This window comes from Nerophis lumbriciformis, linkage group LG08 (assembly GCF_033978685.3).
Source record: "Nerophis lumbriciformis linkage group LG08, RoL_Nlum_v2.1, whole genome shotgun sequence".
NCBI lineage: Eukaryota > Metazoa > Chordata > Actinopteri > Syngnathiformes > Syngnathidae > Nerophis > Nerophis lumbriciformis.
Genome location: NC_084555.2, coordinates 46447501 through 46460000, shown reverse-complemented (window position 1 = coordinate 46460000; position 12500 = coordinate 46447501). Strand labels below are relative to the sequence as shown.

The following is a 12500-nucleotide window of genomic DNA, read 5'->3' as shown; positions in this document are numbered from 1 at the left end:
GAAAGTTCCAATCACTACATGACTGAATGGTTTACAATGTTTGCACCGAGCATGAACTCCCCTTTGCTTTGCTGTTTTATTTGTTCTGACTTGTCCACCTGTAATTAAGCTCTGTCTTACGTCTCCCTTTGCTTTGCTTGTCTTTTTTTTTTTCTCCGTCCACCTCCTCTTGTCCCCTTTTCGGCCGTCGGCCTGTCTCTCGCCTTGTTCCCCCTGAAGGAGCCTCCTCAAAAGCGTTGAGGACGAATTGTTCCAACGGTAACCCTTAACACTGTTTGCTGTACTAGTCTGCATCTCACCACCCATGATCACAAGCCTACAAACACGAGCTGACCGAGTAGGGGCAGACAAAAAATCCAAACATCTTGCATCATCTTGCTCTGATTGCATTACATTTGTGGACTTTCACCATCCAGCTTTTGGACTCCTGAAAGCCACAAATTGGAACGTTCCAAAACTCTGGTCAAATCAGTAGTCTGTATATTTTCCGACTCAAAATGCATCCACGCCCTCCCCTCCTAGCAGCACAATAATACCTCCATGAACCATCCTGAATGCTCCTTCCTTTCTCCTCACTTGTTTGCTTGCTGCAGGGGACACGTCGCTCATCTGGAAGACTTGGAAGACGTCGAAATGTGCGTAAAACTCACCTGCATGCAACATTAGGAACGCCCGCACAGTTCTTGCTCAGATGTGTCCAAAATTCTGTCTGTTTCGGTTGAGTAGTGTTAAAGGGGTCATATCATGATTTTCTATCTACATTTAAACACTTCCTTGTAGTCTACATAACATGTAATGGTGTTTTTTTGTTGAAAATTTTGCATGTATTTTGTTTTACAGACCGATTTTGAAGCCATTTCTTTAGTTCTCTTTTAAAACAGTTTTGAGAGGAGAGTTGTTTGATGCAAATTAACCTTTGCTTACCACACGTCACGGTGATTGCGCATTAGCCGCCGCCCAGCAGAAATGTTTTGTAGGGTTTTGTAGCTATTTTGCTGTTATGGTGCATTTTGGACATCGGTGACCGCCACAAGCCATCTGTTTTGAGTGACTCTCATCACAACACAACGTCCCAGATGAAATAGCGAGATCAGCGGCTCACCGTGTTTTGTTACCAGCACTAAAGGAGGCGGCGATGCAGCCGGACGAGAGATGAGAACAAAGCCCGGCTGACATACAGTTTGGAACTATAGGCTGGCAAAGGTTAAACTTCAACTGAATCCGTAACTTTCTAATGCTAGATCCTGGTTAATATATTGACTTTTCTATTTTACAATGTATCAAGTAAATAACGGATGATTTGAGTTGTAAACCGTGGAGGCTCAAGGCCATAAATTAAACTATGAGCTACATCGCGAACGTAATAGCGGATTGTATAACTTACTCGTCCATTGCCAAATACCGAAGGATCCAATTAAAAATATTTTTTTTGTCAGGGGACAGTGACGCTGTTGTCTTACATTAGAAGGCTAAGATAGCTACACAACAACTCAAGCTAATGTTTTCGTCTTCCTAACAGAAAATAATTGAGAAGTAGTATTTTAAGTTAATGTTGCTGATCAATTTGAATGTATTATTCTTTATTGAGTTTATTTAATTACATTTTTCTTTATCAAATGGCTTAAGTCGGTCAAGAAATGTTAACACCGGTAGTTTAAAAAGTTCATCTATATTTATTTATTTTCTTGTTTTCTTTAATGTTAAGTATACAGTGTTATGCAGAGGTCTACTTATAACAATTTAATTTACAAATGATGCTATCTATAGTCACGGCAGAGAGTGTGTTGATGTTGCTGTTAAATATGACAATTATTTATTGAGTTAATCCAATTTTAATTTTCAGTATCAAGTGGTCAGTCAAAATGTTTATAGTTTAAAGATTATTATTCTTTTGAGTCAGGCAAATTGATGCACTTTAAATATTTTCTGTTAGACTAAAAAAATAATGTTATTAAAGTTATTCTTTGTTGTAAGTTCCTCTATATTTTTCTTGTTTGTGTTCTTTAATGTTAAGGATACTATGTTATGTTATGCAGAGGCGTATTTTATAACAATTTTATAGGAAAATTATATTTTTTATAGTCGCGGCTGAGAGTGGGAGTGGGCGCGAAATATTTGTCTTCTCCCTCGGATGGGCGTAACAGAAAGTCATTGACAAGCACTGCTTTAAAGTGACTGTAAACATAAGTGTAAAACAATGTTCAGTTTAGTGTTTTTCAACTTAACTTCTTGAGAAGCATCGGCTTCTGCAGCGGAGATTTTTGTATTAGGAGAATGCTGGTTCTTAAAGGGTTTATTGACAATTTAACTTTTAATGCGGTAAATACCTCACAAATTGATGTTTTGTTTAACATCAAGGATAATCTCCGAGTGACCGTTCATTAAGTGGCCTATTACTCGTATTCCTTGTTGTAGACACAGCGGTGTGCAGTGTTTTTTTTGTCATATTTTTTGCACGTCCGTGCACCCACACAAGGATTTACACCCAAAGGAAATAATTGCTTGTCTGTTCGTTCATGGGACCAACGAGAGACTTCAACATCATGATTTCTCCTCTAATCGTTTTTGTGTTCACCGTAAAACCAAAATGTGTCCATACTTCTGGTTTAAACTTCGCAGGAAGTTCTTCGCTCTGCTCGCATGCACTGTGCAAAGCAGGGGTCTGCAACCCGCGGCTCTGGAGCCGCATGCGGCTCTTTCATGCCTCCGCCGTGGCTCCCTTTGGCTTTAAAACCGAATGTCAACAAATAATGGTTACTTGATTTATTATATTTCATTTTATTTAGTTTATTGTAATTCAACAGTTGTTATTTTGGAGAGTTCTGGGATCTTGTCATATGAAAATAAAACACATTGTAATATATTGTCGATGGAAGTGTATGTCACAGCCCTTCTCTTGCTGCCATGCAATTGTATTGTTTTAGCGGTCAACCCCTCGCAATGGACGGATCAAAAAAAGAGAAACATTTTATTTATTTATATTTTTATTAATTTGCTGTTTTTATTGATGACTCGGTAGTTGTTTAAAATGTTTAGTCAAATGAATATGCCACAGTTGTATGCCTTTAGAACATTGGAATGAGTTGATTTGTATTTTTTTATTCATTAATAAGGGAAGGAACAGTGTATTTTTTTCTAATGTTCAAAATAATTTGATGATTTGCTTCATTATACCCAGAAATACATCAAATAAGTGTTTATTTTCACAAGTCCTATAGCACAAGTGTAAGGAAACTAAGTGGTGTTATCGTCATTTTAGGAATCTAACAGAGTTTGTGGCTCTAGGTGGGTTTTATTTGGGGGGAAATGGGCTCCAATGGCTCTTTGTATGCTGAAGGTTGCCGACCCCTGGTGCAAAGTATCAAGAGAGATGTAGTTTACGTCTAACAAAAGAATTTGATTGACGGGAGTACTCCCAAGTTCTCTCCTTTGTTACCATCACATACGACTGCATTATATTGCAAGCATTTTGAAATGGAAATACCACCATATCTATAATACATGTACAGCGTGAGGTTGACATAATAGACCAGTGATCCTCAACAGGCGGACCGCGGTCCATGTCCGGACCCAGCGACGTGTCCGTTCGGACCCAGCACGAATTATAGTAAAAAAAATAAAAAATAAATAAAATGTTTTTTTTATTATTATAATTATAATTATTATAAAAAAATATAATAATTGTATTTATCTGTGAGTTATCGCTAGCGCAAGTCAACGTTCTTTGTTGTTTTTAGTCAAATATCTCCACGTTTCGTTTACACTTCTCGTGTCTCACTCACTCCGTCTCTCTCCTCTCTCTCTCTCTCTCTCTCTCAGAGAGAGAAAGAGAGAGAGACGGAGTGAGAGCGAGAGAACGCCACTCTGATTGGCTAATTCCGGGGTATGGGTTGTCATCTCTTTCACAACGACGCGCTGATAGGCTGTTACCACCTGGGTCATGTGCACAGTGCATGGAACCTTTCGCTGCAGGCACACAGTTGTCTCGTATCGCTACTTCGCTAACTGTTCACTTGTCAGTCACTAAATGTGAATCAAATCACAATGGCATGCTCCAAGTTGGCTCAGGCTGGTAAAAGAAAGGTGGACAGGGAAAACCGACGTTTCAAGGAAGAATGGACAGAGCAATATGTTTTCATCCTACCTACTGCAAGTACCAGACCAATGTGTCTACTATGCAACACTACTGTTGCTCTGGTGAAAAGTGAAAATCTGAAACGTCACTATCTGAAAGAGCACCGCGAATTTGAAGAGACATTTCCTCATGATTCAGAGCTAAGAAAAAAAGAAATCACGAGGCTGAAAAAGCCATATGAAACATCAAGCAAGATTTTTGTTAAATCTATGACACAACAACAAATAGCAACAGAGCAGTAACGTGCGGTGAGGTTGATGGCTGGTGAGGCACTGACTTCAACACAGTCAGATTTACAAACATATGAACCCTAAAGAGTATCTTATTCACCATTTGATTGGCAGCAGTTAACGGGTTATGTTTAAAAGCTCATACCAGCATTCTTCCCTGCTTGGCACTCAGCATCAAGGGTTGGAATTGGGGGTTAAATCACCAAAAATGATTCCCGGGCGCAGCGCCGCTGCTGCCCACTGCTCCCCTCACCTCCCAGGGGGTGATCAAGGGATGGGTCAAATGCAGAGGACAAATTTTTTCAAAGTTCTTATTTATTTTTGTTTCAAAGAAAATATTTCATGTATTTTATTGGATATTTATTTTATTTTTGTTAATTTTAAGAAAATGTTAAACTACCTACCTCCTGCTATTATATAAGCTTGACCGATAATAAACGGATCCAGCCTGTTTCAAAAAAACATTTGTGGACCTTCAAGATTTGTACTTGAGGACCCCTGTAATAGACCATCATCAAAATGTTAAACTTCTAATTGTGACAAATATAAACGTTTATTTGTTAGATATGTTCTTTTAAACCACTTTTGGTAACAAATGCTCGCTGTTGTTGGTGGTATATTTTTGCGTTTAAAAACGGTGACCCACAACATATTAAACTGAACGATACGTTGAATATTGTGATTGTTTTCTGCTGTATTACTAAAAAAAGCTCTATTACTGCAAATTACAACAGCATATTGTTGAAAACATGTTTTTCTACAGCTCTTGCCTCTGGTTAGATTGTGCAGGTGTACCTAATGTTATGTCCAGTGTGGTAGATTCAAGTGTCGTCATTGTTTTCAAGTGAGCATTGACATTTTCTTTCATGTTCTATTCCAGCACTACACTCAAGCCAGGGTATCCTCCTCCTCGGCCCCCAAAGGTAAGAGGCATTGTCACATTTCTGATGATACTACCTTGCATTAAAACGATAATAGAACTCGGAAGTGAGACGTGGAAACGCGATGCACTCTGAATAGAAGACTTTGTCCCGAATTTGTGTTCTTTTCTTTAACAAGTTCAAAACATGGCGCGAACGTGTGGCATCAATAACTGCCACAATGGTTGTCATGATTGTTTCAGGGGAAAAAATTATTTTGTGGGATTTTTCTCATTTCAAGCGTAACAGCAAAGCCAAAGAAGTGTGAATTAGTGAGACGATGAATAGTCTGGATAGCAGTCGTAATATGATCAAACATGACTTTTAACCCTATCACCTGGTACATGTTAGTGTGTTCACCGTATTTTCACACCGGTAAGTTTGAATCAATGCCTGTTTTATTCTGTTGCACACGTAACGTTTAGTCGGATGTTAGCGTTGGCTGCTAAACTAAGCTAGCTGAGGGTTACGAACAACATATATTTGGGGGGAGAAGCAATACCCCTCCCTATTCATGGATCAATAACTGAGAAGACTTAAAAAATGTCCCAAATTAATGCAAGGTAAATTTCAGACTTGAAATATATATAGTTTGAAAACAGGAGTAAGTTCTCGACTTACCTATGATGTAAAATTTTGAGGTCTTGCACACACCCAAAGTTAATTTGTCTGTGAGCCTTTACCAACTTGACATTCCGAAATGTTTGACCTGTATAAAAACTAGGGCTGCGAATCTTTGGGTGTCCCACGATTCGATTCAATATCGATTCTTGGGGTCACGATTCGATTATAAATTAAAAAAATTCGATTCAACGCGGTTCTCCATTCAAAAACGTTATTTTTTTCGATTCAAAACAATTCTCTATTCATTCCATACATAGGATTTCAGCAGGATCTACCCCAGTCTGCTGACATGCAAGCAGAGTAGTAGATTTTTGTAAAAAGCTTTTATAATTGTAAAGGACAATGTTTTATCAACTGATTGCAATAATGTAAATTTGTTTTAACTATTAAATGAACCAAAATATGACTTATTTTATCTTTGTGAAAATATTGGACACAGTGTGTTGTCAAGCTTATGAGATGCGATGAAAGTGTAAGCCACTGTGACACTATTGTTCTTTTTTTTCTTTTTTTGGTTTTGGAATTGGATTGCATTGTTATGGTGTTGCTGTGTATTGTTTTGTTGGATTGATTAATAAAAAAAAGAAAATAAAAAAAATCGATTTTTGAAAAACGAGAATCGATACTGAATCGTTCAACGTGAGAATCGCGATTTGAATTTGAATCGATTTTTTCCCACACCCCTAATAAAAACTAACTCCGTTGATGAACAAGATACAGGACACGTGCTCCTATGGATCATTTCCACCAATTTTCCTTTTTTTTTTAAGGTGGCGAGCCTTTAGAACAGGGTGCTGTTTTTTTTGGTACAGTCCCAATGTTTTTTTTTCTTTTGTACGATCCATTTTAATCCAGTTTGTTGCTCTCTCTCGCAATACCGCTGGTTGACTACAGCCATGTAAACAAAAACTTAGTCCACCAACAATGGCTACTCAGCCCCCACAATGCATTGCGAAATCATGTGCCCTTTCGAGCCCTAATCTGCAGTTTCAGTTAAATCCGCCACCCTGGTCGTCCTTCTCAGCCCCGTGTACACAGCCCCTCCGAGGAGATTGGCCTCAACGATGAGCGGTCCCTGACGGTGCGGCGCTTCCCCAACTCGGAGAACGGACCGAGCCAAATGGTGCGCAGGCAGAGCACGCCAGATCACGGCCACAAGGCGGGGGGCTCGTCTCCGGATTTTCTCTCAGTCAGCGTCAGCAGCCCCGGGCTCTTGTCCCAAGCCTCAGACCAAGGTAGGATTCTACACATCCCCCTCCTGAGTGTCGTTTTTTTTTTCTTTGGCAAAGGTGCATGACAGCATGTGTGTTCATCTCTCTTCCGCTTTGTCGCTCCTCATTTTCTGGCTTCTTTCTTACGAAGCTGTCAGTAAATCTGAATGCAAAGGTGAGGTAGCTTGATGCAAACATAAGCTCATGCCAAATGTTAGCCGCATGACGATCCAGTGACGTTGACATTAATATCTTGTCCGCTGTGACTGCAGACGATGACTCTGATGGCAGCGAGAATGGCGGCAGCCCCAAGCCAGCACCCAACCGAGCGTGTCGGAGGATGAAGAAGGAATTTCCTGTATGTCTCCTGCTTTTATTTTAGTGGTTGTCGCAGAGAAAAGATTTGACCTTCTTGAACCTGAAATCAGATATTTTTGATGTCTTAGCAGGAACATAAATGCAGCCCAGTATTGTTTGTTAGCTTCATTGTGGAAGCTAAATTTAGGGACATTGTGGCTTCTTTACGCTGTTGTCGTCTCTTTCATAGAAACCAGCGATCAACGGTTTGCCGCCTACACCCAAAGTGCTGGTGAGTGATGTCTCTTCTGCTGTATGACGATGCTTAGTGCTTGGTTCTGCTCTTAAACCCTGACTGGTTGAATTTACAAATAAAGCCCGTGACCACACTGACATCTATCTCTTGCAAATATTTAGTTTTCTTGCTTTTCTTTGGCAGATGGGAGCCTGTTTCTCCAAAGTGTTTGATGGATGTCCTCTGAAGATCAACTGTGCCACATCCTGGATCCACCCGGACACCAAAGGTAGCTCGGCCAACAGCGTCACAACTTAACACAACTTGCCATGTACCTGACATGTATAACATGTAGTATTTCCTCCTAGACCAGTACCTGATCTTTGGGACAGAGGATGGCATCTACACGCTGAATCTGAATGAGCTGCATGAAGCCACAATGGAGCAGGTAAAGATAATTCAAGTTCAGTAGACATTTTTGCATACATACTTGACGCAGCTCTTGCATATGCATCAAGTTTCATGACTGATAAAATGAAAGGGAATATCCACAGTTATAAAGAAATTGGCAGAATTTAAGAAATATTTACTGATCTGGAAATAAATTGATGTCTCTCCACAAAAAACAAACCTGCCCATAACACATTTTGCTGGATGATATATTGCCTTACAATTTATTGCCGTTAAACAATATTATAGCCAACATTTTTTTGAGACTACCGGTACGTTAACCACTGATGTAATAGTAATACATAATAATTTTGCAAAAATGTCCTTTTAAATGCAATAAAAATACAAATGTATTTCCATTATATATTTTAATATTGTAATAGGAATATAAACTTTTAAATAGTTATCGTATTTTTCGGACTATAAGTCGCAGTTTTTTTCATAGTTTGGCCGGGGTGTGACTTATACTCAGGAGCGACTTATGTGTGAAATTATTAACACATTACCGTAAAATATCAAATAATATTATTTAGTTCATTCACGTAAGAGACTAGACGTATAAGATTTCATGGGATTTAGCGATTAGGAGTGACAGATTGTTTGGTAAACGTATAGCATGTTCTATATGTTATAGTTATTTGAATGACTCTTACCATAATATGTTACGTTAACATACCAGGCACGTTCTCAGTTGGTTATTTATGCCTCATATAACGTACACTTATTCAGCCTGTTGTTCACTATTCTTTATTTATTTTAAATTGTCTTTCAAATGTCTATCCTTGGTGTTGGGTTTTATCAAATAAATTTCCCCCAAAAATGTGACTTATACTCCAGTGCGACTTTTTTATGTTTTTTTTCTTCTTTATTATGCATTTTCGGCCGATGCGACTTATACTCCGGAGCAACTTATACTCCGAAAAATACGGTAAATTAAAAAGAAGTTTAATTTAAAAAAAAATAATAATACAATTAAAACATACTCTGTCAGCAAAATGTTACACTTGAATACAAATCACAACCAAAAGCAATAGACAGCTTCTGTCTCTGTTAAAGAGGGGGTTGAATACCCTTAAGTATACACAACCAAAAATAAAATGGCTAAATTAAGTTATTCTTTTTTTTTTTTTTTTTTTTGTCCTGTCCAGCTTCTCAGGCAAATCATATAGTTGATGTAGATGCCCATGTCGGCTGTTCAGATTTACTTTACAAAAGAGAAGTGTAGGATACTTCTCTTGTTGCCTTATTTGTATTTGACTTTATTAAATGTATTTATATTATCATTTAGTACAGCCAGGCTGGAGCAGGAGGGGATAGAAAGAGAAAAAAAAAGAAGACAGAGGGGGAAATTGTGGGGACAAGAGGGGGATTAGACAGAGAGACAAAAACAACAACAGCAAACAACAACAACAATAGAGCAACATCAGCAAATACGACATGTACAAATATGATGGTAAAAGTAATAGCAAATAAGCAGTTAGAAAATATAAAATAATACAGAAATGGCAATGATAGTATTGTTCTTTATCAATAGCGCTATTTCTATTGGTATTTGTATTGATCCATTTGTAGTGTAATAATGCTCATTGTCATTTCTGTATTATTTTTTATTTTTCACTAACTGCTTATTTGAAATTAAGTTATTCTGACCAAAATGATCATGGTTACCATTATTATCGCGGCATTGTTGAATATGCTCATAAAGTTCTTAAGCACACACTAAAATCTTTTAACTAAGTTGTACTGTTTTTTTAAATAATAGCCACACAATAAAGTGTATTGTAGTTAACAATTTCCCCTGCTGTGCACATATAGATACGTAGATACGCACACAGCTGGTTGGCTTGTTGCCAGTTATTAGCGCAGTCAAAAACCGCCCACATAGCATAAACTAATGCAAGTGAATTGATGGAATATTGTAACCAATTCCTACAATTCGGGTTTTATCTTCAACAATGTGTATTTTACCTACTACATGTCTTAGGTGTGGAAACTATAAATCATGAAGCATTTACTACAATTTAAGAATATTTTTTTATTCTATTCTAACCTAATCCTAGATTGTGGCAGACTATATTTAAGATGGAAAATTATAAATTGTTCTGTTAGTGCAATAAGAAATGCCTAGTGTGTTTAATGCCTTTTAATTTTAATTCCATTCATCTAATATGTTTCTTTTAGTGCAATAATAAAAGCCCAGTGTGTTTAATGCATGTTAATTTTATTTCCAATCTTCTAAAATTGTTCTTTAAGTGCAATAAGAAATGTATGTTTGATGTGTTGTAAGATTTTCTATTAAAATGAAGCCAATAATGACATTTTTTGTGGTACCTTTTATTTTGACAAGTATCAAAATATCAATACACATTCCCAGACTAGGACTACCCTAATATATATTAATCCCTAAAGGCACACATTTAGGGGCTAAATACAGTTCCACTAAAATGTCACATTACTAGAGGAATGTAGTATCGTACCTGTATTGATGTGTTTCCACTGTTGTAGTTGATCATACCTTTTGTTTTCCTTTCAGCTCTTTCCCAGGAAGTGCACATGGCTGTACGTTATCAACAACAACCTGATGTCTTTATCGGGTAAGTGACCATCGCAGTTCCCGCCTCACCCGTCACTGGTCAGCGTCATCGCCTCCCGCTGCTGCCTTTGTCCCTGCGTTATCTGGCGTTGCCGCCACCCCTGAAAATAGACGACGTTCCTTTTGTTTGCTAAGCCTGCCTCTTCTAAGAGCTGTCACCGCGACGTGCTGATTACGCAATGGCAGATTTACTGATCCTTGCAGGTTTTTAAACTAATGAGCTGAAATATAAATTATTTTAGCCACAATTGTGCTTTTGCTCCCCCTATGCAAGTGTGTTGTAACTGTTAGTAATTAACTAAAAGCTAACAGAAGTAATCAATGTCTAATCATTGCGCGTGAGGCAAAGTGTACAAGCGCCACTCATGACACTAAACAGTAACATCAGCACCAACTTAGGAGGCTCCCTGGCTGGACCAACAGGTTCACTTGCAGTCCTCTAAAGTTGCTGGGTCAGCAGTAATGTGACTTTGCATTGTTGCAAGTCTGTGAAACATCCAAATGGTTTCAAAGTTACTTGAAGTGAATTTACCACACAAACAACTAAACTAAACCATGTTACTTTTCATTGCTTTGTCATTGATGAGGTCTACTTACTGTTCCTCTTTTGCTCTTCCCTCGTAAACCTCAACCCTCCTCTCGCCTGGCTTCATCTGACATTCTACTAACTGGCTTCATCAGAAGGTAATCTCGTTTCGCACACACACTGTTTTTACTGCTGTTCACGTCTAATCTTGCTAAATGTCACAGCTGCCTCACAGGATCCACCATCCAATGTTTTGTGTTTGTCCCGTCTTTCCCCCTCCAACTGATGTTGACGCCGGATTGTTCTATTGTGCTGCAGGAAAAAACTTCCAGCTGTACTCCCACAATCTCATCGGGCTGTTCGAGCAGCTGAAGAAGCCCGGCTTGGCCGCTCAGTTCCAAACTCACCGGTTTCCTGACAAGATTCTCCCCAGGTGACACCAGCTCGTTTGTTTGTTGCAAATCTTTCAAGGATTCATGGAACTTTGTCATACCAGCAAACATAAGACACAAAATGTAGTACCCGAGGTCCCAGATTTAGCCCAATGAGTAACAAGAATTATAGTATGGACAAAACGATTCAAATAGATTGCATAGGTCAGTCAGTCAAGGCAGAGGTTTTATTTAACAAGTATATTTAATATTTTGGACACTGTAACATTGCACATAGTTCGGGCAGTAACACTGCCTTTGAATATAGGGAAATAAAACATTGTATTTAAATAGTGAATCAAATCATTGGCGTACCACTAGATGGAGCCCGCGTACCACCAGGGATACACGTACCGCGATTTGGGAATCAGTGGCATAAGTTACCGTAATTGGAAAATTGTATAAATAGGATAGATTATGATCATTAAGTTTGCTTTATATTTATTATTTTACTTATTTTTGGTTTGGTTTTGTATTTGTTTTGTATCATCCCGTGAGGTGTACCGTATTTTTCGGACTATAAGTCGCTCCGGAGTATAAGTCGCATTTTTTGGGGGAAATTTATTTGATAAAACCCAACACTAAGAATAGACATTTGAAAGGCAATTTAAAATAAATAAAGAATAATGAACAACAGGCTGAATAAGTGTCCGTTATATGAGGCATAAATAACCAACTGAGAACGTGCCTGGTATGTTAACGTAACATATTATGGTAAGAGTCATTCAAATAACTATAACATATAGAACATGCTATACGTTTACCAAACAATCTGTCACTCCTAATCGCTAAATCCCATGAAATCTTATACGTCTAGTCTCTTACGTGAATGAGCTAAATAATATTAT

The 12500-nt window shown here is 38.2% G+C and overlaps 1 protein-coding gene across 8 annotated transcripts in view; it reads left to right on the top strand.

Annotated features, from left to right (window-relative positions):
* Positions 1-12500, top strand: part of map4k5 (mitogen-activated protein kinase kinase kinase kinase 5) — a 77770-nt gene that overhangs the window by 47786 nt on the left and 17484 nt on the right. For 2 of the 8 annotated variants that reach the window (XM_061969052.1, XM_061969055.1), the window contains 11 exons: positions 220-258; positions 594-635; positions 5246-5288; positions 6934-7144; positions 7272-7295; positions 7393-7478; positions 7668-7709; positions 7857-7941; positions 8021-8100; positions 10636-10696; positions 11540-11654. In XM_061969052.1, the coding sequence (XP_061825036.1) occupies positions 220-258; positions 594-635; positions 5246-5288; positions 6934-7144; positions 7272-7295; positions 7393-7478; positions 7668-7709; positions 7857-7941; positions 8021-8100; positions 10636-10696; positions 11540-11654 (828 nt within the window). The remainder of the gene's footprint in view (positions 1-219; positions 259-593; positions 636-5245; positions 5289-6933; positions 7145-7271; positions 7296-7392; positions 7479-7667; positions 7710-7856; positions 7942-8020; positions 8101-10635; positions 10697-11539; positions 11655-12500) is intronic. The other 6 variants (XM_061969054.1, XM_061969057.1, XM_061969053.1 and 3 more) reach the window with 3 other exon arrangements.